Here is a 26483-nt window from a genome sequence, read left to right on the forward strand (position 1 = left end):
TATTCAGCCCAAAGCCACATAAATGCATGATTTGCAGAGCAACCTTGAGACGTGTGCACTGGCCTTGCTGAGAGACAGGAACTTGGGAAAAGGAGCATGAGTCTGTGAATCAGAGCTGAGCAAGATTCACTTCACACACAGAAGACAAAACCAGGAATGAACCAGGAAAAAAGCCATGTAGCACATTTCAAGCTCATGGTGCCCTTGAGGGGATGGATGGCAAACGGAGCGGGAGCAGCCGCTGCTCAGCTGGGCTGGGAAAAGCTCAGAGATGTCCCTCAGCAGGGCTGTGAGTAATGTCTGATCCCAGGAGAAATGACCGTGGGCATCTCCCTCCCTGTCTGAATCCCCTGGTAGAGTCCCTGGTGAATCAGTGCCACAGCCCTGCTCTTCTCCAAGGGTAAGTGGGCTCCCAGGACAGCAGAACTTGGAATGGGGCCAGAGCCATCACTGGGGTCATCCTGGGGTCCTGAACTGGGTCTGGGGCAATCATAGAATCACAGAACAGTTTGGGTTGGAAGACACACACCCATATCTGGACCCTGATGCCCCTGAGGCTTTTTCTGTTCCTGTAGAGTTCTGCAACTGTTGTGTCTCATCCCAACACGAAGTGCCACAGCAGGAACTAGGCTTCATTTGGCATCTGCAGAGAGCTGCACCCTTCTGAAGATGCTCAGACTTGGGAAGGACACAGCCCCTTCTCCTGGCACTGATCCACAGCCTGAGGGACAACCTGGGAACTGACAAATATCATCTCCTAAATGACTTCCTAAGGGCTTTCCCATGCTTTTAAAATACAGCCCATCATCTAGGGCTGTGATGAAGCAGAGGTCTGGCTGGTGCTTTAATGCACCCACTGTGTAGGCTCAGCAATACCAAAGGGATTGCTGAGGATAGAAAAGGTCCCTGTGTCATTTTAGGGCAGGAGGAAGAAGATGGTGCTGACAGACCTGCATAGAGGGAGAAGGGGAACCCTCCTGCCCAAGGCAGATGATGAACTACAGACAGGTTTGGAGAAGGTGGATAGACTGGCAATGGGAGGAAGTTGGAAGTCACGGCTGTGGATGTTTATGGCAGTGCCAACAGGGCTCACATTTATGGCAGCACGAATTTACTGCTGGATTCTGCCACTGCCATAAACATTTTCAGCTCTCCCGAATTTGGGCTGGCTCTCGAGAGCCCTTTTCCATTGCATGGGCTGAGACGTCCTCCGAGTGCAGGCAGCTGCCAGCCCCATGTCCCAGGGGTTGAAGGAGCAGTGCCCTCCTCCAGCTTCAGGGGGCTGCATGTGACTCTTTTCCTCATCAGGTTTTGTCATGTCTCATTAAGGAATAAAAAACCCCAAGAGCCCCCCAGGTAACTAGGAAATGATTTTTCAATCCTCTCCTTGAGGACAGCAGCTGCACCTGGTGTTTCTCAGAATTAAAGCAAATCTTTTTTCTTTCTTTGTTTCTTCCTTTTTCCTAGAAATTTTCAGCCATGCCATCTGGTGACATTTTCTAGAGATGAAGTGACTGATGTCACAGGTTGATGCTGTGGAGGACTCTGTTTCTGTTTCACATTTCCTTTGTTTATTTTCCATCAAGTTCACCCTGCCTCTTACCCAGGGCCTGGCTCTTCCTTCAGCTGGAGCTTTCAAGAAAATGTTAGTGGTATCATTTCTTTCTGGGAAAAACACCGTACAAGGTGGACTGAAATGCCTGAAAATTTGGATGAAATTTATCTAGGATTGAGCCAGAAATTAAAAAGGGATATGAAAGTTTGCTTTGAACTTGTGATCTTTGTTTGTTCTGTTTGGATCCTCATGTTGTGTGTGCCTTCAGGGAGATCACTGCAAATCAACTGAACTAAATCCTCAGGGGGAGGGAAATAAAAGAAACTGAAAGCTTTTTTACAGAAATATTCATCAAGCAAAACTTTTAAGCCTGGTATATTTCCATTCTGGAAAGAAATGCCTCCTACAGTCCTCCAGACCACCAGAGTTTACTGCAGTTTTATGTGGAAGGTACCTGGGTCGAGTGGTGAAGTTCCTGGGAAGAGATGTATGGGATCTGTGCAGACAAAACCTGTGCCAGTGTCTCACCACCCTCACAGGGAAGAAATCCTTCCTCATATCCAATCTAGTCGGTCTGAAGCCATTCCTTCCTTGTTTTATCACTCCGTGCCCTTGTCCAAAGTCCCTCTCCAGCTCTCTTGGATCCCCTTTAGGCACTGGAAGGGGCTGTAAGGTCTCCCTGGAGCTTTCCCTTCTCCAGGCTGAACAACCCCAGCTACCTCACCTCTATAGCAGAGGTGCTCCAGCCCTTGGAGCATTTGTGGCCTCCTCTTGACTCTTTCCAGCAGGCTCAGTCATCCAAACAGGATGATTGAGCCTTTGTTTCTGTGGTGAGTGGGGAAGGACTGAAGGCATCAAACTTCTCCCTTGACATATTGAAGATTATTGTTTCCCCTTCGGCTGCTGAAGTTTGGCAACACTTGCACATGTCAGTGCCTGTCAGGAAGATCTTTTGCATTTCCCATCCCCTGGAGTGGAGGCTGCCTATCAAGTGTCTCTTTTGCATAGTTTAATGTTTCTGGTAAACCTACTGATTTGATTTTTAGATTTTGTCTGAACAGAATTAGCACATATCACACATTGTGGCTGCCAGTTAAGGGAAAAGCCAAGGAATGATCAGGGAAATGAAACAAGTTGTCCCTCCTGGGGCTGCATCAGCACACAAAGCCCAGATGGCAAAAGTCCGTGTGATCCTACTTTGCACATCACAGGGATGACAGTGACAGAAGGTGATGACAAGTGGGGCATTGGGACAGGTTCTGCCCCAATTAGCAGGGCAAGGGTGCCACAACATGGGCTGGACTGTCCCTGCCCTTGGTGGCAGCTGGAGAGCACCAGCTGTTGTGGAAATGGAGCAGATGAGGTGGTGGCTGCACATCTGGATGGGGCTGTGACTGACCAGCTGTGTGCCATGGCTGGCTGGAGATGGGAGGTGAGCAGGGGCTCATGCAGGCACCTGGTCCCCCCAAGCCATGGTGGTGCTGGAGAAGGCTGGTGGGGAATTTATACCTCTCACAGAACACTGGCAGCAGAAAGGGATTCTATTCTGCTGGTATTGAGTGGTGACATACCCATTTCTCCTTCTTTTTATTTAATAAACGTGATCTCTCTCACAGGCAGAGATCTCAGCCAAAACTTTTAGATGCAGAATTAGCTCAAGGACTAAAAGCAAAAAAATAACAGCCCAGAGAGGCACATCTGTAGTGCTGCTAACCCTTGCAATGTTCCAGCTTCAAGGGAAGACCATCAAGATGATTTTTCAGGAAGACTTGGAAAGAGTGTGACTCCCATAACCTGTTGATGAAGCCTTGGAAAAGGAAAAGCATCTCCTTATTTTGGACAGGGTCACTTACCATGTTTGCAGAGGAGCACACTAGAAGTTAGCAAGACGCTGAGCATGAGTCTCCTCTCCCAACACAGCTGCTTCCCACAGTGTTCACTCCAACACCTGCAGACCTGCAAAGGGACACGTGGTGTCTGTCACACACCGGGAATGTCACAGCGAGGTCAGTGGAGCTGCAGCTTTGGGGCTTTGCAAGTGCTGCAGGAAGGTCAGCTCAAGGAAAGCTCAGACCCCACTAACCTTCCACTGGAGAGAAGTTGCCATGAGTTCAGTGGTCCGTCCTAGGTGTGAAAAAGCCCGTGAGTGTTCCCTGGGATTGAAGAGCTGACTAGACAGTGAGAACAAAGCCATATGTTACATGTCATCATTTCCACCCTACACTTTCTAAATCCCCCACCAAGATTGCAGTATTTTTCTCACTTGTGAATTTTATGGGAGGAAAATAAAAGCCTAATAGAAGGCAGAATGAACTCCATGTTTTCTGCTTCAGCATCACCTGCTGGTTCCAGCGGGATTTGCAAACTCATGGAAGAGCTCAAGAACTGTTGGGCAGGAGGTGCCAACCAGCCCTTTTTGCAGGCTTTGGGATCTGTCATGGGATGTGTGGGTGCTTCTTTGGAATAATTCACTACCTGAAGGATTAAATGAATAAGGGCAAAGAGGACAGTAATAAGGCAGCTGGTTAAATCATTTAAATTTTACTGTCACGCTCTGAGATTCACAATGAGGTGGCGATAAAAGGCATCCCTGGGCAAAATTTAACAACCATCCTTGGTGACTGTGGCACTGAACTGCTTTAATAGCTAGTTTAAAGTTAGTAAAAGCAAGTCCAGGTATATTGCAAAATCTAATCCATCTTGTCTGAAAGATCAAAGTCTGCAGGAAAGCACAAATCTAAACCTCCAAAAGTATAATTGCCCCTCAGCTCCAGGAGCAATATTAAAAATGCCATTTCCCTTTCTTTCCCTTTTCCTCAGCCCTTATTCAGATTTTCTTGAGACCAATGGATAGCATGAGACGATGCCCCAGTTTGTAGGGTGATCTCATACAAAGATAAGATCCCAATGGAGCTCTATAATTTTTGGACTTTTAAAAATTTTTATTTCAAGAACAGAATTTTTGAACACTCTGAGTGAGGTTTGTTGTTGTTTTTTTTTCTGCTGACTCTGTTTTCTCTCCTGGACTGACCCTCAATGCAGAATTGAGGCCTAATCCAGCTGCACCAAACCTCAGCAATGAAGAAACCTCGGGAAGTACTTGTAGAAACACCTTTCTGGAACAGCACGTGTTGCCTGATCCAGAGGTCATGATACAGAGGGTGTCAGGACAGGGAGGAAAATTGTTCCTGGAATTTTCCCTGGCCTTTGCAGCATTTTGTTATTTTAGAACTAGAAAGCTTCAGTCACACATCAGTGATGGTAACTGGAAGCATTCAGCACATACAGTAATAATAAAAAGTAAAGATATGTGGCAATGGTCTCCCAAAGTTCCCTCAGAAATTAATTCAGTGAAATCCTAAAGGAATTAGATGTCTAAGACTGTTTCTGCATTCTCCAAGGCATTTCTGTCACTACTTTATCACTTCAAAATGTGGAGGTTTGGTGCTCAGATGACAAAATGAGGCCTGGGGAAGGAATAAGTTTCCTGTCCTACATAGTGTGCTGAACGATTAAAAAACCTCCCTTAGTTACTGGATTGGATCTGAGACATTTCTAGTGCAAAATTCCCCAAATTAATAGTAAGGTTTCACAAAAGCACGTGAAATTTCCCAGTTTCAGGTGTCACAGCTGCTCCACCCCTTGATGCTGCTGAGGTCTGAGCAATGGGATCCATGGTCTCTGGAAGCTGTAACATCTGTGGATGCAGTCAGAGTTTCTCAGCAGTCTGGGATGGTTTCCAGGGGAAATCTGGTCTGGTTTGTACTGGAGATGGACTATTTGGAGCAGAGCAAACAGAAGTGCTGTGAGAGGTTGTGATGTGAACTGAGCAGGGATGTGATCAACAGGAAGGGACAGCATGGCTGTGCTGGTGCTGGGGTGGGTGGGAAAACCATCACTGTCTGCCTGGCTCACTGATGGGATGTTGCTTTCAGATGATGGTGCCCTCAGTCTGGATATCTCTGACACCTGCAGCTCCTCTGGTATGGATCTTCACCTCTCCAGGATGCTCCTTTACTCTCAGCTCATGCATTTTAGCCCCAGGCTCCTGGTATCTCTCCCCCTCCCTCGATCTCCTAAATGAGTTTGAAGAGTTTGAAGCACTGTCTGAGTGTTTGCAGGAGCAGCACGGTGCAAAAAGTCAATCCTTGTTTCTGTGATGAGTGTAGCTGGCAGATTCTGCCTCTGGCACTGAGCTCACACTGCTCCAGAGACGGACTCAGCCCGACACCAGCTCAGCCAAGGTGATGGAGGGTGCAAGCCTGGAAAAAGCAGAAGAAATGAAGCTAAACAGTCTTGAGGGCAATTTGAGGAAAGTAATGAGCTTCAGAAACTGGGACAGAGCTGCGATCAGGCCTGGAGGAGCATCTCCCTGTGTGTGAAGGAGAGGATGTGGTACCAAAGGGCAGCCGTATCCTGCTTTATGCCTCCTGGTTGGAAAACATGAAAATAACAGCCCCAAATGTGTTCCTGTTGTGTTCCTGAGGACCCAGTACTGAAAGTTGTAGCAGGGTTTCTATTTCCTAAAGACCTTTCACATAATTTTTCACATTCAGATGAGGCAATTTTAGTAAGACACGTTTTTCTCAGGGTCTTTTCACACAGTTTTTCACATTCAAAAGCCTGGCTCAGTACTGATGGTTCTGCTGAACTGGGTCTGAAAACCTCTCCCATTTCCCAGGCTGCCCCTGCAGCATTTGTGTAACAAGCTTTGCTGAGGCTGGAAGAGCCCACGGAGAGGAGCAGCCTCAGGTGACAGGGTTTCATGCCATGATGAGTGATGTGGGTTGGATGGGTAAGGGATAAAAGGGCTCTGTGGGGCTGGGGAAAGAGGTTTGGTGGTGTGGAGGGTGAGGAGCATGTGGAAGTCGAGCAGCTTGTGGGATGAAGCAGCTTCTCAAGTAAAGCTCTGGTTTGAGGCAAGGTGAGATAGGTTCTTGATGGGGGTTAAATATAATTTTTGGAGGGTAATGGTGTAACTTCCCCAGCTGGGAGTGAGCTCTGAGCACCCAAGGGGGCTGGAAAGCCCCTCTCATGGTCACTAGTGCACCTCTGCATGCTCAGTGCACGTGTGCTTGTGGTCCTGGGGGCAGGCATGGCTGGATGCAGCCACTGACATCTCAGTGACACACATTTAGAAGTGGTTTTTTTCCATCCTGTCAAACCTTCAGGCACTGGTTTTTGGCTTCTGTGACTCAGCACAGATTTGCTGGAACCAACTTATCCCAGCAGGGCTGTTGACTCTCCATCCCACATAAAATTATGGGGAGCTGGAGTGCACGTGTGGTGCTGCTGGAATGGCTCTTTGTGTGACATCTCCAGAGCGAGCGTGACAGCCACATAAATAGCATATGTGAGGAGACAGCATGTATCTTCTGCTTGTTGCATATTATTTACATATCCTCTACCTAACTGGTGGTTATTCCTAATCGCAGATTTGCTAGACTGGAGTCTTTTCAAGGTAGATAGTCAAGCCTTTGACAAACTGATGGGAATACATTTCCCTCTACAGTTACTTGAAATTTTCAGTAAACATCTATTGTTTCCTCTTGCTAGAAAATGGAGCAAGGGAAGGCTTCTGAGACTGAGTTCAGGTGGGTTAAAGCTGTGAAAACAACTTGCTTTGTTGGTGGTTTATCAGGCATCAGCTGCCATTGATCCACATAACAGTGAGATCTTGAGAGACACCTCTTTGGGGAAAGCAAGTTCAGAGGGAAGCAAACTGCAAATGGACGCTGGATATCTTGGTGTCAGACTTTTTTTTTTGTAGTGATGTTGTTGCTCTCCAAGCTGTTGGCTATGTAAAATGACTGCAGCACAGAGGTGATAAACAGATCTTTACTTTGAAAGGCTTCTGTGAAAATCACCATCTGAGCACAGAGATGTTTTCCTCCCTAAGGGATAAGAGGTTAAAGTGCTGGGATGGAGCTCAGAGGATCTGATTTCATCATCTGCTGCTGTTTCTTACTGTGGATTTACCAGTGTAAATCCTGTAACCATTGTTGCCTTTCCCTAAATCGGAGCTATCTCCTTTCTCAGCATCTGGGATGCCCGAATAGTGAGCCTTGGATGCTGGGGGCCCACTCCCAGAATAGGGAAAAAATCAGTGTCCTAGGAAAGGAATAATGAAAGGGGAAGGAGGGATTTTCATCCTGTAAGAGTAAAGTGACTTGCTTGGGTTTGAGATGCAAAGAGGAATAAAACTGTAAAACATAATTTAATGTTGCAGTGAAGATTAATGGCCTCATCCAGTCACCTGAAAAGATCAGTCCCTTGGAAATTGCAAATAATGATGGCAAACATTAAAATTTCAATGAAGTGGGTAGCATCGTGTGCTATCTTTTTTTTTCCTGTTAGAGTTTGAGGGATTTTGCTCTAAATGAATTTTTGGTGAAAGCAGGATCAACTGTTATTATTTGTAAGTAGTGAGGATCAGGCCCAGCACCACACACATTATTCTTCAAAATGCTGCTGGCACTAATCCTGGTTATCCTCCTCACCCTGCACCTTGCAGATGGGTAGAAGAGAAATGGAGAGATTTCCTTTGTGTTTGTGCTTGCAATAGGCATGAATTAGACTTGTTCTGCTGTCCTGTTGTTTTAGAAAGAGGAATCCATTGATTCCAGCTTTGTTAGCTTGGTGGCCCTGGGGAGCAGCTCTCTCTTGCAGGAAATTGTTTTATTGTATAATATGCCTGTTCCTATGGATCAGCTTCTTGCACTCTTGGGAATTAGCAGGGAGGTCCCCAGCCAGCAGCAAGGTGGGGTTTCAGGGTACAGAGGGAAGCAGGTACTGACCCCACATCTCTGGGACAACAAGCATCAAGAGTGGTGGGATCAGTCACCTTTGATATGGTCTGGACCCTCACCATCACCCTGCCATGTGCATCCTGAGAGCTTGCCTCAAATCTACTTTTCCTAAGAAGTTTGATCATGGAAGGGGAATAGGAGTCTTGAAGGAGTTGGGACATGGCCTGTGACATCCTTCTGACCCCATTCCCCTCAGAGGGTCTGGGTTTGAGGTACCATCCCAATGCAAGCTGAAGTCAGCAGGATTCTTTTTCCCAGTGTGTGTTTGTTCCTAGACCCCTCTTTGCTCCTTGGGAAGAGTTACTCTGTTTTCATTTCTGTTCTGATGCTCAGCAGTGCAGAAGAGCATCTGCAGAGATTTCTGCCATCTCTAAAAGGAGTCTGATGGAGCCAAATACAGAAGCTACAATGAATATGTATTATTGCAAATATTGAAGAAGCCAATGTCCCCTTCCTAATAGATGTTATTTCTCATTCTTTGAATGAGTCTGTTGGCGATAGAGGGCAGATAATCCACTTGTGGAATCTTTCTTGCCTCGTGCTATGTGATTTATAACATCATACAAGGAACAGAACTTGTCAGTGCTGTCTCTGAGAAGCACCATTGAGTCCCCTCGTAGGGGTGGCTCTGGGAAAGTGGCTTTTGGGGATCAAGGGACAGCATTTTCATTTTGTTATGACTTTTCATTTCTTCCTGCCAGATTCTTTGATGCTCTAGCTGATAACCATAGACGTGTAAAGATCATCTAGTTTCAATCCCCTCTGCCATGGACTGGTGTGCATGGTTGCTGAATTTCTGTGGTCATTAATGTCCTGAGAACAAATTCCACCCACACCAGTGGTTATGGTACAAATTTAGCTCATTAGCATTTGGCAAGTAATTAGCCAGGTGCCCACCATCCCAGGAGTGACTCTTGCATTTTTGAAGCTTTGCTTTCCAGCCTTTCAAGCACACTCCACTTCCCCCCCAGCCTTTCTCCCTCTCCTCTCCAGCCCAGGCACTTTTTTCCTGCACGAGAAATGATTTCATTTCTTGCAAAATTAATTCTCTGCTCATGATGGCCTTGATTAAACAGATTGCCAAACTGTGCTAAAGGTGACAAAACAGTTCTGACAAGCAGACGTCTTCTCCTCCTAAAAGGAAAGGCAAAAAACCCCCAAATCCCGTGGGCTGTTGCTATTATGAGATGTGCAGGTGGCTGTGGGCTGTTTGCTGCAGAATCAGCAAAAATTGTCCACATTTAGGAACAGTGTTTGTAAAGTTAAACTGGTTGAAACAGCAGAAGATGTAACTACTGACACTCGAACTAGATCATCCTGAAAAAATTGAGGAGTTTTCATCCACAACTGAGTAGACTGTACTGATGCTCCAGGAGTTTGGAGGTACAAATGGTATAGATATGTGTGGCTGCCCTGTCCCTGGAAGTGTTCAAGGCCAGGTTGGATAGGGTTTGGAGCAACCTGGTCTAGTGGAAGTAGAAGGTGTTTGCAACAAGATGAGCTTTAAGGTCCCTTCCAACCCAAACCATTCCATGATTCTATGTGGGAAAAGCCCAGACTCTTTCCTCTGCCAACATATATCCATTAACTGAGCAGAGAACAAGCCTGTTTGCGACCCAGCTGTGGCTCTTTTTAATATAAGCCTCTGAAAGCCTGCAAATATACTCCAAATATGCACAAAGCTCATTTTCCAGACACTTTTTAATTTGTTAATGGGCATTGTAATTATTTACCAAACACATCAGAACCCTTTTATATACACTTTGTTTGAATCTTATTTTACAGATATTCAGTGGAAAGTGAAGTGGAGGGAAAAAAAGCATTTGTACCGTGAATGTGTTTTTTCACTTGCTTGTTGATGCTCTGGACTCTTGTAAATCCAGCCTCTGTTCATGGTGTGTCCTAATGCTTCCATGTGTGCTTTCTGGGCAACCATTGCCTGGAAGAAGGGTGGTCTTTTTGGCCTGTTCTTTTTTTTTTTTTTTTTTTTTTTAATTTGGCTTTTGTTAACATCCTGTCTGCAGAGAAACCTTGAAGGTGAAGAGTGGATCTGGATTTTCAAAAAATAGCCTGGGAGAAGTCCTTTTGGGTCATGGAAATTAAAATTTTGGTGGCCTTCCTTCCCAGCCTTGGTGCATAGACCCCAGTGGACAGGGCAAAGACTTCTGATGAGGAAGAAATCTGGCAAGAGTCTTGCTCTTGAGATGACTGTTCTCTGCTCATACCAGGGATCCTGAGAAGAGTGGGTGTTAAGATACCATGAGATGTTCTGGAAGGACAGATCTCTCCATTACTGAATTGGGATTGGGGTGGAATCATGGGATTGGGACTGAAGGTGCAGCATGAATATCCTGCATTTTTTCCCATGCGAAAAGGGCAGATACGAACACTGAGAAGATACTGGATGGATGGATGGATGAGGAGAGTTTGTGGAAGAAGGTTTGTCCCAGACACAAGGCATATCTTGGCTGTCAGTAGTTCAAGGTGGCAATCCTGATCCCTTTTACAGCAGCCATTCCGAAACACAGCTGTCAGGTGAAAATGAGCACCACAACAAGATAAATGGGTGAACCTGATGTATTTGCTGCACTGAATTAACATAAAAGGGAGTGTGGGAAGGGTTGAGAGCATTTATGGGGTGAGAGCCAGCAGAGAGGAGCAGAGCTGAATTTGCAAACACTCTTCCCGTCAGCTCCTGGGCTGTCCAGCTGGGAGCTCTTGCACTGATTTACTGCTGTCCTTCCTTCAGCCTTTGAAAATCAATCCATTAACAATTAAGGTAATGTCTAGTCTGGTGTTTATTTCACACTCTCATTAGCGGACGGACAAACCCCTCACTTATTCAAGAAGTAGGACTGCTCTGTTCCACAGGGGGGCTGTATCTCTGGGTCATACTTTTTCCCTTGTTCCCCATTAGAGCTGAGATCTGCTCCTGTGGAAGCATTCAGGAAAATTACCATGCAACACCATACCTTGGCATTGTGTTCCTTGTGAAGAAGATGCCGCTTTTGTGCTAAATATCCCCAAACATCCATTGAAGCAGAACTGGGACAGAAAGGTATAGCCCTGACTGCCTGCTGGGCCCCAGGAGTTCTGTGTTGGGCTGGCTGTGGGCTTGGGAAGAGAAAAAGCATTTGCTGCAAGAGCTCATGTTCCTTTTCTCCATCTCCTGGGCAATAACAGTGTGCCCTGGATTGAATCTGCCCCATGTGTCTCCGCTTATGTCCCCAACACTGGGAGATTTCCTCAGATTGCTGGGAAACGGCTTCTTTGGAGAAACGCTGTAGATGGCCAGAGGCTCCAGACCATGAGGCTCTGGTTCTCAGTAGTCAATCCATCTCTGATCTGGGATTAAACTGGGCATGGACCCCAAATGCCTCTGTGCAACCTGTTTGAGGGGTGGCATACCTGGGGGACTCTGCAGCTCTTGGGCACCGAGTTTATGAGGGTCAATATCTCACAGCCAGAGTGGGAACTGCAGGTACCTGTGGGGTCTTTGTGGCTCACCCCACCTTGAGGTAATGAATTCACCACTGCAGCTTCTTGGAATATTTGTGTTACTCTAACTCTGATGTGAAGTGCAGGATGGTTTGCGCTGCAAAAAATGACCTTTAGTTAATGCTGCTAGAAGATTACTAAATGATAACAATTTTCTCCCCCTAATTCTCATTCCTCCTTGTATTTTTTTGCCAATTTCTAGGTCAGATTCCCCATTCCGCTGCTCCTGCGCTAGCACAGCGATCAGGTTGCACAATTGCAGAGGAGGGAGGAATCTGCTTCCCGAATCCCTGTCTCTTCAGCACCCTTCCACGATTCTTCCCTTCTTCCCAGCGTCTACGGCTGGGAGCCCATCCCAGGTAGGCTGCGGGTCGAGGGCTGCGGCAGGAAGGGTTTGGGGAGGTTGGGGGGTGCTGGCCCCCCCCTGCCCGTGCCGGGGGTGGGACGGGGAGGCCACCGCAGCTCCCGGCGCCTGCGGGGCGGGGGGAGGACGCTGCCCTTGTCTCGCAGGTGTGGGCTCGCTTCCCCTTTGCCGCGTTTGGTAATTTATTATTTCTTCCTCCCCCCCCCTCCTTTTCCTCCTTCCCCCTCCCGCTTTTCTCTTACGCAGTGGGAGCAGCCCGGCAGCCTGGCTCTGCCCAGCCGCCCTCCGTCCTCCCTCCCTCCCTCTCTCTCATCCCTCCCTTTTCCTTAAAAACGTGGGATCCGGGGTGCAGCACCCTGCGCTGGCAGCATCCCTGCCTGGGAGAGCAGTCCCTTCCCCTCCTCCACCTGCGGAGCCCCCGGCTTTGTCCCGTGTTCCCCCTCCATCCCCCGGCCCGGGGGTGCTGGATGCGGCCGCGGGGAGCGGAGCCTGGTCCGGAGCTGCGCTAGAGTGGACCCGCCACAGGTACGGAGCCATCTATGGTTTATTTCCAACTTTGGGCTTTTCCTGCCGTTTTATTAGGATACGGACCAGGATGGGGGGGGAGGTTGTGCCCCAGCCCCAGTGGGAGGCTGCGGAGGCTCTCGGGGGACAACGGGGGGGCAGTGGAAAGTCTGGGGGCACAGAGCCGCGTGTGGGGACTCACCGGCCCGCAGGGATGGGAGAGGCAGGTGGGAGCATCCAGCCCTTGGGAGGGATGGCGTGTGCAGCCCGCGCGTCCCCTGCGCCGGCAGTGTGGAGATATGCGTGATCCCGGTGTGCCCGGGATGCGCCGGGCTCTCAGGGTTGCAGACCATCAGAATGCTCCTGGGAAGGCTCGAGGGGGGGCTGTGTTCCCCGGCAATAAATCATCCTTCTCCCTGGTAATAAATCATCCTTCCCCAGCGCTTCTCACGCACATGCTTTGCCACAGTCCCGTGCTACCCGTTTGATCAGCAGATCTTAAAACTGTCTCTTGGTGCCCCAGGTCCTTGGCGCAGGCTGGTGCTTCAGGATGGACCCGCTCTTCCCCGCCCATATTTTTGAAGACCCTGACCTGAGAAAGCTGCTGAATGACTCCTCCATGCTCAACCTGAGCTTTCTCCCCAGCAACTGGTTTAACAACAGCACGGGGGACAGCTTCCTGCCGCTCAGCATCAAGATCACCATCGTGGTTGTCTATTCCATCGTGTGCATTGTGGGGCTGGTGGGCAACTGCTCCGTCATGTATGTGATCGTCAGGTAGGACACGCAGGGAGGCTCCAGGGAAGGCTGGGAGCAGGGCAGACCTTCCCTCCCTCAATCCCTGCTTGCAGGTGAAGCAGGCAGGTGCTTCCCTGGCGTTCCTGATGTGCTTTAGTGGTAATGATGTAGCATTTGTTATATTGTTTTGGTTTTGTTTGTTTTTTTAACCCTTCCTAGGCTGTGATGAAGGTTTCCACCAGTTTTCAGCTGCCCTCTGGTGCCTCCTAAAGTTTAACTCAGAGAATGGAACAGAGAGAGCAGAGCTGCTCAAAAAAATGTTTTGTGGGATTTTTTTGGAGCGAGCTGGATGTCCCTAAAGAGGGCAATGAGCTGGAAGGGTTTTGCTGCCAGGGTGTGCTGGCTCCTCAATGGGACCTCTCCTTCCTGGGCTGTGTCCGGCACCCCAGCTGTGTTTGCAGGTGCTGTTCCATCTGGGAGCTGGCTCTTTCCAAAGCTGAACCTTGTTGCAAGGGGAATGGCACGTGCAGAGGCTCTGCCTTAATTGTACAGGGGAAAAATCAGGAATGTAACTCTTTCAACCCTTTGGGAGCCGTAGACATGAATAAGATGTAACAGGATGCTGCAGAGTTGAGGGCAAGTTTTAACTCCTCATGCTGAAGTCAGGAGAGTGGGGGGACCTTTGCAGAGGGACAGACCACGGAGCATGAACCAGTCCAACCTCCCTGCACACTGCTGGCATTTTAAGTGTCCCTGTCCGACACTGTTGTGGTTCAAACTCCCCTTATTTCCGGGAATCAGAAACCTTGTTCCCCTTGTAAGTACAGAATAAGTTTATGCAGCTATTAGGGCTGTGATTGTGTTAAATCCCAGCACCCCCCTTCTGATCTCTGCATCCTTCATGTTAAGGAGGGAACTTCCATTTTATCCATGTCTTGGAGCAGATTCCTGCTGCAGGTGGATGCTGCCAGCACAAAAAAGACAGGTTGAATCCTCCAACAGAAAATGCAAATATTTAGCAGGTATTCAGACACTGATGAGATTGTCTTGCTCTTACCAGGAGCCCAACTGCATCTTTCCCCTGAATACACACAGCTTGGTTGCAGGAGATGCTGCAAAATTCAAGTCTCTGGTATCAGAGTTTTGTGAAGGGTGGCTAAATCTCTGCTACAAGGGCAGAGTGAGGTGACTGTTCATCAGGCTGCCTGTCTGTTTATGGCAGAGAGAAGAGATCCCATCAGCCCTGGTGAGCTGCAGATGCAGAGACCAGGTTTGCAGTAAACTAATGCCATGCCTGGAGAGCTCGTGTTCCTGTTCAGTGTAGTAGCAGTCATTTGAGTAGTTTGTGGGTGTGTCCAAGTGTGGTGAGTAGTGAGGCTCTGGGAGTTAGAAGTCCTTGTCTGACAGTGCTGCAGCTCCATGGGAATGCCAGCCAGTGTGTGTGCAGAGGAAGGGAGTCCTTACCCCGTGCATGAGCCTTAGATGTGTGTAATGAGAAGTCTTGGCAGAAATCTCCCTGTCTGTAGAGGTCCTGTGGGATGTGAGCAGCTGGATCCTGCTGGCCCCAGCCCAGGGCTGTGACTGGGTATCACAAATAACATCAGTGTCCCAAGACAGCATCCTGGTCAGGGCGGACCTGTGCCATGGCCATGCATGCAGAATGGTGGCTTCTGTTCCACATCTTTTTGACTTTGATACCTTCCAGTTGGATAAATGGTACTCAGGAAAAGAAAGTGGGATTTCGGCACTGGAATTTCCCCTGGAACTTAACTTGTTTTTGTGCCCTCTGGTTTTACTTGGTTTAAGCAATTGAAAACTGAAGAAAGGTGCCACCCCCATCTCCCCCACCTGTTTTCCATTTCTCTATTTCCCTTTATCTAGAAACCCCTATATATATATATATATATATATATATATATATAAAACCCCAACAGACACTTCGATTATTTGGGTACTCCTTTTTGGGGATTCCCTTTTTTTTTTTTTTCCCAAAAAAAACCCTTCAACGTGAACCTGGAGTGCCCCCTTGAAAAGTGTGCGCTGGGGAAGTTATAACTGAGCTGGGGCATGTGTAGAACCTGCTGTTCCCACTGGTTCTCCCCATCTGTGTCCCCTGGGAGCTCAGTATTGAGCTGAGTTATACCCAAGGAAATGACCTTTTTTAGGCTGGTGAGTAACTACAACTTCTGGTTATCTCTGCTCAGGATTCTCCTCTCCTTGTTCTGTATGTTGAGGTCAGGAGCAGATGTGGGAATAAACTGAGCTCAGTATCCCAGATTCTTACCCTTGCCATGTATGTGGATTGATGCAGAGCTACCACATCAGTGGCCATACAAGGAAGATGCTGATGAACTTCTCAAACACAGGCTTTTCTCCCCAGACTGGAGCATTGAGGCTTCATGCCTTGAGTAGCATCTGTTTTTCAGTAGGTTGAAAATTGGTTGCTGGTAAGTCAACATGGGGTTTTGGAACTCTTAATGATATACCTCTTCCATTGCCAAATGACTGGCAAACCCTCTGTGCTGCACCCCTGTCACCTGCAGATATGATGCACCCTATGAAAACTGGTTGGGTTTTTTTCCATGCTTCAGCAAGGATAACCAGGCTTCAACATATTACACAGCCCGTAAGAAAATGGTGTATTATCTTCCACAAAAATAATGGTACAATATCATAAACAGTAATTGTTTCCTGGCTTTGAGGGAGCTGGGAAATAAGAAGACTCTAATACCTGCACTCGAGGAAATTGGAAGCATCAGAAAGGCTCATTTTTTGTTCCTTTTGAATGAGTCTTCTGCAGCACTGAGGGAAAAGTTTTAAAATCTCCCAGTACTTCACATGAAAGTAGAAATTCAAAGCCTCCTCTAGGTTTTCCCCTGTGTTATAGAACCCGGCCTACATGTCTATTATATTTGGAGTGATTTAAAATTTGGAATGATTAATTTAGAGACAGTCATCCTGTGGCTGTCAGTCCTTTCCAGTGCTGAGCAGCACTAATTGGGTAAGATGGAGAAGGGCTCTCGTCAGGAGCACGATTTCCTAGACAGTAAAGGGCCTATTGTGGGAACCTACCTCATCTCTGGCTTTGTTCTGCTGGCTCATCGTGGAGCTCCTTGCCAGCAGGGATGATGTCTCCCCTCCCTCCTCCTTCTGCTGTTTGCTCTCTTCTGCATATATTTCCTGTTCTTCTTTTTAATGAATGTGAAACGAGGAGCTGAACAGAGGGTTTGGGGGGAGAGTGAAGGAAAAAAGGCCGCTGAGATCCCTCTTAGCTATTAACTGAATTCTGCAAGGCTGCTTGCCCAAGAGCTTTGTTTTTAGGAAGGAAAGCAAAGGAGAAGGAGGATGGATTGTTCTTTCAGTGGCCCTGGGGGTGGGTGACTCACGGGGCTGGAGGTGATGCTGACCCAGGTGTTGTTATAGGGCTGTGACAGAGACCCCTGAACTGCTGCCAGCCACCCGTGTGCCAGGGAAGGGACAACATGCAGCTTCTGGTCCAGGGACTCCTCTGTTGCCCCCAGCTCCATCATGCTGCTACAATGCTCAGCAGTGATGGCCTGGAGGACTCCTTTCCTCCAGTTCAGGCCCCCATGGGAGTGATGATGCCTCATTTCTTGGGCACTCTTTACTATGGTTTCTCTCTGTTGGGAGCCCAGCAAAGTACTGGAGATGCTCAGCTCTCTCTATTGAAGAACACTTTTCAGAGCATTTCAAGCAATATTTCAGGCAGATGAGGGCTGACAGGCTCCTAGACTTTCATTTGCTGCTTCCAGGTGAAGGAGGAAGGATGTGATGAGGGGTGGCTGCACCACGATCCTGCCTGGGGATGCTGTGCCAGCTGTTATTCTGCTTGAAAGCTGCCACAGTCCCTGAGAACAGGGGTGAGGGCAGCTGGCTGTGATGAGACAGGGAAAATGAAGTTAATTATGACATTGCAGAGATGCTGATTTCTTAATAGAAAGCTTTCTAAGGGAAAAGCCTCTGACAGCTGAGTGTCTCAGAGCTGAAATGGAGCTTAATGCAAAGAGGACCCAGTGTGATGGTGGAGCCATCTGAGTCCTGCTTAGTTTTTCCTCGAAAAAAATGTAAAATAAATAGACAATTCTTGCAATTTATAAAGAAGTGAAAGCCACACTGAGGGCTCCTGTGCCCTGGAGAAGGAATGGAGCTGGAGAGGATGGTGAGGTGAGCAGGAGGGGAACCTGCTGTGATAGTGGCTGCACAGGACAGGTCTGCAGATCCCTGATTTCTGGTTCCCCACGAGCCCAGGTGAGCTGGGCTCAGCCATATGACTCATAGGAACTATGTCTGGTCCCTGCTAATACAGATCCTGTGGTTCCAGTGAGGAGGGCTCTTTGTTTCACCTGGCTTTGGTGAGATGGGTGCAGGAGAGTTGCCCCTGTGCAGCAGTAATTCTGTGATGTTTAATGTGGGACTCAGTTCCCAGTGTTTTTCATGGACTGGGCAATTCCCAGCAGCGTATTGGATACAAGCAACTCAGTAGAGGCAGATCTGGCCCTTGAACTGGAATAAGAGCATCTTGCTGCAGGGTGGAGGCTGATGAATGCCCTCCTCACACCAGAGCACCATTCCTGGTGCTCAAGCACCTGCTCAGGGATGTGGGAGCATCCCTGTGAGCCCCTGGCTGAGCTACTGAGGCTTTTGCAGCCACCCAGCCTCCTCCCTTGGCCATGCGATGTCCCCACCCACACTGGTCCCCAGAGAGCACCCAGAGGAGCAGGACAGTGTTTGTGTTTCATAGTTGTCACTGGACACAGTGGTGAGACTCAAGGGCAAGGAAATCATCTATCCCAAAGTGTGTGCTCACATTGGCTGGCAGCAAACTCCTTAACTAACCATTGCTAGTCAGTCCCTGTCCTGCTGGGTAATTTATAGACTTTTAGGTGCTGTGTTGGCGGCTGCTTTTGCTGTAGTGTCTGGCCTCAAAGTTCAAAGTAGTTTAAATTTGTCCTTCTCAAACCCTCTGGATTTTTTCAGGGCCTGTTGAACCATTAAGAATAAATCATCTTGAACTGGTTAGAAGTTTGAGGCTGAGGGGGCTCTGAAATGGTGACCAGAGCAGCCGGGATGTGGGGAGCAGTGTGGGTGTGTGGCTGGGGGGACACAAATCACGATGGTACGTGCCAGATCAAATAGCAGGTTCACACGACCTGTAGGCTATGAGCAGGCTGGGAGCAGAGATGTGAGAGAACCAGGGCTGATTTCTACCATCACAGGGTGGGAGTAGCTCAGTAAAAATTCTCCCTGAGCCTTTTCTGCTCTGTTTTGCTCCCAGGTGCAGGTTCAGGGACTAGAGCAAAGGTTGGCACTGCTGCCAGGGTGTGAGGTGGGGATGGAGGGAGCTGCTCAAGGTGAACAGCACTGTCTGCATCCCAATTAGCTGGAGCTATGAATATGAAAATCAAGAGACTCCAGGAGGCAGAGAGCTCCTGGAGATAATGCTCAGGGTTCCCCATGGCTGCAGGCTTTGCTCTGGTCCCTCTGTCCCAGTGTCTGCTGCCCCATTTTGGGTTGCAGGTTTGCTGCAGCCAGCTGGTTCTTAGCCTTGGGGTATCCAGAGTGGCTCACTGTCCTGCAGCCTTGCCGTGGCTGGATAGAAAAGAGGGAAAGCAGGAAAAACAGGTCTGCAGCTCCCCTGAGTCTCAGCCAGGGGCAGAATCCATCCTTGTGAGAAACAGGGCTTTAAAGCCCAGAGAGCTGTGTCCTACCCATCTTCACTCCCAAATCGCATCTTCCCCTTGCTGAAGTCCAACTTTGTTCCAGGTAATGTTGCTTGAGGTCCACTTATCAAAAAAGGAGAGGGAAGACAAGTGCTGAGATGATATCCAGGCATTTTTTCTCTTAGGCTTCAGCATCCGAGAGAACAGGACTGCAGAGCAGAGCAATTACTGTTGTGACAAAGGTGGAGCTGGATGAAGAGCTGAGAACCACTCTGTGGGAGATGCTCCATTAGGAAATTACCTCCATGACAGAGTGGAAGAAAGTGGCTCAGCAGGGAACTAATGTCCTCCGTGGAGGCCACAGGCCTATCTGCAGCAGAGCTGTGCCATGGGGGGAGGAAACTGAGGTGCCTCCTAAGCCCAAGAATTTAATTTGTCTTTTTTTTTTGGTGCAGATTAAGAAAAAGAACACTCTGAGTTCCTGGAGGAAAAGAAAAAGAGGTTAATCCACAGAGAAGCGATTAATTGATTTTTTTTTTTTGTGTACTGAACATTCTGGAAATGTTTGGGAACATTGTTTGGTTGGGGTAATGGCTGTTGGCTCTCAGCATGCAGAGAAAGTGGAGTAGAAGTAATTAATTAGGTGTAAATTAATTTCCCCACCTTTCAAGAACACAAAATCAGCTTAAAATCCACTAGAAGATGGGTCGAAGGAGGTAAGTGGTGGGCCAGCCACCTCTGTGTGTCCCTGTGTTGGAGGGAGCGAGGGAAGGTGGCTCTGCCATCACCTTGGGGAGGTGGTGAGGAAGGAAGCAGCAGAGAGGGATCTGTGCATTGAGAGAGAGCAGATTTTGCAGGGCCAGGCTGAGCAATTGCAGCTGGACTCTGAATTCTTGCTGAGAAGTGTCTGGGAAGAGAGGGGCTGGTAGGGGTGGAGGGGTGTGGGAGGGAGCTGAAGGTTTGTGATCTTCACACCCTGAGCTCAGGGCTGGCTGAGATGCCCCAAAATTCTCACAGTGCTGAGGAAACAGGAGTATTCAGGGGGGCAGCTTTGTCCCCCATGGATGTTGGAAGGGGGCTGGAAATAGGTGAATTCTGCTTGTTTCTTCCACTGGTCAATTAGACAACCAAATTCAAACAACCTTTAATTTTTTTCTGTTTTGCTGTCAAGTCGCTCATCATTGCTCCAAATTGTTATTCCTTTCAGTTATAATGTCAGTAAGAGCAGTCAGTGTTAGAGGCATGTTGATGAATTGCCTCCGGCTCCAGTCCTCCTGAAAGGATGGACTGCAACAACCTTGACCTTTGGGAAGCTTGAGCCAGCCCAGCCAGTCTGTGGTATGCAGAGAAGGCCACAGCTCCCAGGAGACCTTTGCTAGCACAGTCTTAGGTGACTGAATAATTTCCTAAAGCCTGAGCTGACAATACTTATTTTTGTGGGGGCTGATAAAAAACAGTGATTTAATTTTCTTCATTTTAATTCCCCTCTGCTGACCTAGAGGGGAAGATGACTGAACCCACTTAACAGACCTACCTCATCCCCCTGAGTACTTTGCCATGCTTGGGCCAACTGCAAGTGTTCAAACACAAAAGGAAAACTTGCCTACCCTGAGATGCTGCTCTGGGGTTCAGGGCACTGGAGCCTGTGGTAATCCTGCTTAGGAAATCCTAAAGCTTAAAGCCCTGGCAGCTGCCTGGTTGAGTTGGATTTGCAAAGTGTTTTGCTTGTTCATCCCACCACAAAAGGAAAGGCACTGGCATTTCTCTTCTGCTAGTTCTGGTTACATAAGTTTATCTGGGCTGGCTTTTTAAGAACCTGTGATTTCTGGGGCAAGAGGAGCCTGACACAAGCTTTTGTAGGGACCTCAGTGTTTCCAACCATGTTTCCATCAGTGCTCACCTCCAAACGCTTTCCTTGGCTTTGAAGGTCAAATGGAACATTCGGTCTTGCTTTCTGAAGCCACTTTCAGATTTCTAATACAAGCCCAGCTTAAGGCTCCAAAGCAGGTAGAAAAATAGACTTTATAGTCTGGATTGTGGCTCCCCTGGCTCCTATTCTTGCAAACCTGGCCACGTCACCGTGTGTCTCAGCAGAGTTCAGAGTGTGCCACTGATAATGTTCTGCCAAGCATTCAAATAATCTCTCAAGAACAGAAGTTCAGACCCTGAGGGGAGGGCACAGAGCTGAGAAGGGCAGTTGTGGGTTTGCTGTTCTGAATCAAATTGACAAAAAGAGCTTTTTAGGTCAAATCAGACCCTATAATATTCTAACACAGAGTGAAAATAGGGTGGCAGTTTATGAGTAGAAGTGTTACCCTCAAACGATCTTGCACTCTTAATAACATACATCCCCATCTGCCATTTTTGGCCACATTTCTGCAAAGGCCATTAGTATAGTAAATGATGGATGAGCTATAGTTTTAAAATTATACCTATTTGAGCTCCTATTTTGCCCATGAGAGGAACATCCTGGAGCTGAAATGTTAGGTTCAGTCCCAGAGTCACTGTTGAGCTTCCATTTCTGCAGAACTCTGCGTGTCTCATGGGTAGATGATTACGGTTTGCTCTGCATCATTTCCCATGTGTGAAAAGGAGATGATTGCCATTAGAGCAAGGTGAATCTCCCTTTTTGGCAGTCAGTTCATATGATAAAAGTAATATCAAAATGACAAAGATTCTTTGAAGTAGAGTTGACTTGTGACTTTACCTCTTTCTTGAGAAAGATCCATTGTGATATTTCAATGTCTGATTCAAACCTCATTCCTCATCAGTTTTTAGCTGGCCAGGGCTGGCCATCCCACCTGTTCTGATCTGACAACTCACATTAGCCACACCCTTTGACTGTGAGCCCTTACAAAATGGCTAATCATCTTAGCCCTGGATCCTTCAAATCATCATATTGGGTAAAGCTTTCCCCAGCATTTATAATAATGAAGCCATATGTGATGAAATCCCAGGTTAGCCTTATTGAAGTCATTTTTCAAGAACCACTGTGAGTTGACAGGTAGGTTGAGACTTCCATGGTCCTCCCTGGCAGTCTGAGGGAATAAACTTCTCCTGCCCATGGAACTGATTATGAAGGTACCATATGTGATCTTTTAGGAGCTGGGTTGAGCTGTGTGTTGATAAACCTGTGGGAGGTAGAAAGGTGAAGGGTGGTCAGTCTCATTATGTAAGAAAATACTGCATCTCCATCCTAAAGTGGCAGAATGGCCTCTTCAGTAGAGTTTAATGTCTTACCCATCATCAGGTGGAGCTCTGACCGTTGCTCATTCCTGCATTTCAGATTCACCAAGATGAAGACAGCAACCAACATTTACATCTTTAACCTCGCTCTGGCTGACACCCTGTGCCTGATGACCTTACCCTTCCAGGGTACAGACACGTTCCTGGGCTTCTGGCCCTTCGGCAACGTCCTCTGCAAGATCGCCATCTCCATAGACTACTACAACATGTTCACCAGCACCTTCACGCTGACCATGATGAGCGTGGACCGCTACATCGCCATCTGCCACCCCATCAAGGCCCTGGACATCCGCACTCCCCACAAGGCCAAGGTGGTGAATGTCTGCATCTGGGCACTGGCTTCTGTCTTCGGCATCCCAGCGATGGTGATGGGATCCGCGGAGAACGAGAACAACGGTCAGTAAAGCTGCACCCAGTGGGTGGGAGGTGGTGGTGGCCAGGAGAGCCCATGGGCTCGGGGTGCCAGTTTCATCAGCAGGGTGAGGGCTCTGCTGTAAAGTTGTCTTAACTCTCTCCTTTCTGCCCTTGCTTCCCTGTATCACTGCTACTGCCTTCCCCTTCTATTAAACATAGAATCGCAGAATCATTAAGGTTGGGAAAGACTTCAAAGAACATTAACTCCAACCACTTTGCTAACTAGTCTAAACTAATCTCAATATACAGATGCCATTTTGCTTGCTCTGTGTTTGCTGATCTTCTTTTCCACTTTATTTTTTCACTTTTTTCACTTGCAGAAATTGATTGTCTAATTAAACTCCCTTCGCCAGTGGACTACTGGGATCCGGTGTTCGGCATCTGCGTCTTTCTCTTCTCCTTTATGATCCCCGTGTTGATCATCACCATTTGCTACAGTCTCATGATCAGACGGCTCAAGAACGTCCGTGTCCTCTCAGGCTCCAAGGAGAAGGACCGAAACCTGAGGCGCATCACCCGAATGGTCCTGGTGGTCGTGGCAGTCTTCATTGTTTGCTGGACTCCCATCCAGATTTTTGTGCTGGTCCAGTGCTTGGGTGCCAAGGCAGAAAGTGAGCTCGAGCTGGCCATCTCCTGCTTCTGCACCGCGCTGGGGTACGCCAACAGCAGCCTGAACCCCGTGCTCTACGCCTTCTTGGATGAGAATTTCAAGGCCTGCTTCAAGAAGTTCTGCTTCCCCACCGCCTTCAGGACCGAGCTCCAGATGTCCAACAGGATGTGCAGCATCGCCAAGGATGTGGCCTATGCCTGCAAGAACTCGGAGGGGACTAACAATCCGGCCTGACTAGGCATGGAAATTCCCATGGTGGCTGTCGCCCAGCAGAGTCCAACCACCCCCACGTCAGAACTAACTCAGATAACAGCTCTTTAGCAGGACCTCAAAACTGAGAGGCGAGAAACAATTTTGGGGGTTGGGAAAACTGGATACTGCAAGAGCATGCAGAAAAAGTGAGCCCATTTGATGCATTTTTAATTCTAGTGCATCCTGCACTAAGGAACGTGTTTGAAATCAGCCCTTTGATTCCTGCGAAACCCTGGGGGTTTGCAACATTATTGAGAGTTCAGGAATCAAGGATTTAAAATAGGCATTGCTCCTGGGACTTACACTTTTGCTGCTGGGAGACAGACAGAATGTAAACTCTTCCATTGCTTTTTGCCTCCCCGAGTTGAGATGTTAACAGCTCGTGTGGCTCAGCAGGCGCTCGCGTGCGGGTTTTATTCCTGTGCCACCACTCTGAAATTAGACTTCACTGCAGCCAAAGTGGGCAGGAGCCATCAGACAAAACCTAAGATCATCTCCAGGATGAGTCATCGTGCAGGGAAGGATGCGGGGAGGGAGAGGAGGGAGCTGGCGGAAAGGGAAATTCAAACTGCCTTGGAGAACAACGCCAGCTCCTGCAGATGGGGTCTGCAGTAAAACCCTCCTCTCGGAGGGGAGCAGGGGGGCGAGAAGGGACTGTAAAAACTGATGAGTGTAGCTCCGAAGAGGAGGAAATGAACACAATTCCTCGTTTACATGCTGCTACTGCTTTTTTTTTTTTTAAACTCTGTATTTCCAGTGTGACAGTGGACAGAATGTGTCTATACATACACGTCTGCAGTGCTCTAGGTACATATATATGGTAGGATTTCACCTTGCCAAGCATGCCTTGGGGATCTTCCTCAGTGAGAGGAGGAAGGAATGAAGTGGCCTATATATAAATGTATTTATGTATAGGGGAAAGCCATTTTGGAGAAGTCAGAATGGCAGCTCCTCCAGAAGACATGGATGTTCCTGGTAGGATGCATCAACCTAAAACAGTCCCATCTGCTCTGCATGGGATAAGTGGGGCACAAACCATACAAAAGGTGGGGGTTTGGGGTTTGTTTTGTTGTTTTGTTTTTTTTTTTTTTAACTGCAATGAGATCCACGATACTGAGAGCACGTGGGAAATGCTGCCCAGGTACCATTCCTCCTGCCAACTGTGGATTGATTTTTCCTCTCCCACTAGGTCAGAGCTTTGTGGAAAATGAAATGTCGTGTCATTTCATTCAATAATGAAAGCTTCCCTAAAGAGTCTAACCACTGAGTGCTCTCTGTGCTGGAGGGGACAGCAGACTGGTATTCTCCCTGTAGCACAACAGCCCTGGGGAAATCTGGGCAGTGGTGGCCAGTGGTGCTGATGGGGAAGCAAAGCAAAGACCCCCATGTGGAGATGGGAGGTCAGCTTCAATCTGAGAACCGGCAGCGTCGTCCGGACTGTACAGATTTCTTGTGAATATATTTCTTGTGCTCTGGTCTAGGAGATTCTGTATTTTTAATGTATTGATTTGCCAATATTTTAATGCTGTCATGTTCTTTACATATGCTGTATAAAAGAATCGAATGTTATATTTCTATGTAGAGTGTTTCCCTTATGGTTGGGCTTAAAATATAGATGAAATTCCAGTGTCCCACGTATAGGACCCAGATCCCTTGTAAACTGCTCGAGCTGAGAGGATTTTGATGCTGTGATTAGCATTTGATTGGGAATCTGGAGGGATACCAGAGCAAACTTTGCAATTATCACTTCCCCTGACTAATCTGGGGGGAGGAGGAAATCTGGGCACTTTAAGCACTTTGCAATGGATGTTTATCTCCAAGCACTCACCAGGAAATCCCACACAGCCCCCAGGCATGGGAAGAACAACTCCCTGAGGACTGTGCTGCTGGCAAGCTGCATCCATGGCCTTGGAAAAGCTGAGTTTGGTGGGATGTTGTGGTTGTGGATGCAATAACAGCGTTGGGCATTGAGTGACCTTGGGTTTGCTCAGCCCCTCAGCTGTCAGACGATCTGATGGGGTCTGGGTATGGTTGGGCCTGAAGCTGGGAACCGACTGCTGTTCTTGCTGTTAGGGAGCAGGAGGGCATTCCTTAGTGGCTGGCTAGGGAACAGCCACTCTCCCTTTGCTGTTCTTGGTTGAGTTTTTAAATAGATTTATGTCCTCTGAAAAAAATATACCTGTGTTTGGTGTTTTTTTTAATACAGATTTTGTTATAATGACTATGCTGCAACAATCTTACATAATCAAGTACCAATAAATATGTGTTTACTAAGCTTTTGGATATTTCCATGGCCCTTGCAGTGACTGTGTTTAGACATTCTGTTTGATGCTCAGTGGAGTTTGTTATAAGAAGAGCAACAAAAGCCTGAAAGCAGAACTTCATTGTACTGTGCCTCTGGAGTTACAGGCTTGTGGTCGGCTGGATGGCTGTAGCACTGGCTCTGTAATTCTCTTTGGAAATGGTCGTGTTGGTGTGATTTTACAACTGCTGCAATGTAAATGACAAGTTCCTAGGTGGCTATTTGTGTGCTTTAATAAAGGAAAATAAAACCTCCTGTGCATTGAATGATTATCTGCAAGATTTAGCTGTGTGGGTCAGGGGTGTCTCAGCCTGATCCTTTTTTAGTGAGATCAGTGGGAACTTTTGTGTCACAGGCAACTTTGTCTGTAGTTAACACAGGAACAGAAGATGTGAAAATGCTGGAAAATTGGTGGTTGGAGATGAGTGTGAGTTGCCTGCACCCTGCCAGCCTCCACAGGGTCCTGGGTTTTGCAACAGGCAGCTGTGCTGTGCAGGCAGCTGCCTACTG

At 47.8% G+C, this 26483-nt stretch overlaps 1 protein-coding gene across 1 annotated transcript; it reads left to right on the forward strand.

Moving 5' to 3' along the window:
- Positions 1-12123: 12123 nt before the first annotated feature.
- OPRL1 (opioid related nociceptin receptor 1) lies at positions 12124-26239 on the forward strand. Its single transcript, XM_027697464.1, has 5 exons — positions 12124-12221; positions 12473-12751; positions 13254-13507; positions 22436-22791; positions 23130-26239. Exons 3-5 carry the CDS (start codon positions 13281-13283, stop codon positions 23651-23653), a joined length of 1107 nt encoding a protein of 368 aa, XP_027553265.1. The 5' UTR covers positions 12124-12221; positions 12473-12751; positions 13254-13280; the 3' UTR covers positions 23654-26239.
- The last annotated feature ends 244 nt before the right edge of the window (positions 26240-26483 follow it).

Source organism: Neopelma chrysocephalum, unplaced genomic scaffold (genome assembly GCF_003984885.1).
Source record: "Neopelma chrysocephalum unplaced genomic scaffold, ASM398488v2 Primary Assembly neopelma1_119, whole genome shotgun sequence".
NCBI classification, from domain to species: domain Eukaryota; kingdom Metazoa; phylum Chordata; class Aves; order Passeriformes; family Pipridae; genus Neopelma; species Neopelma chrysocephalum.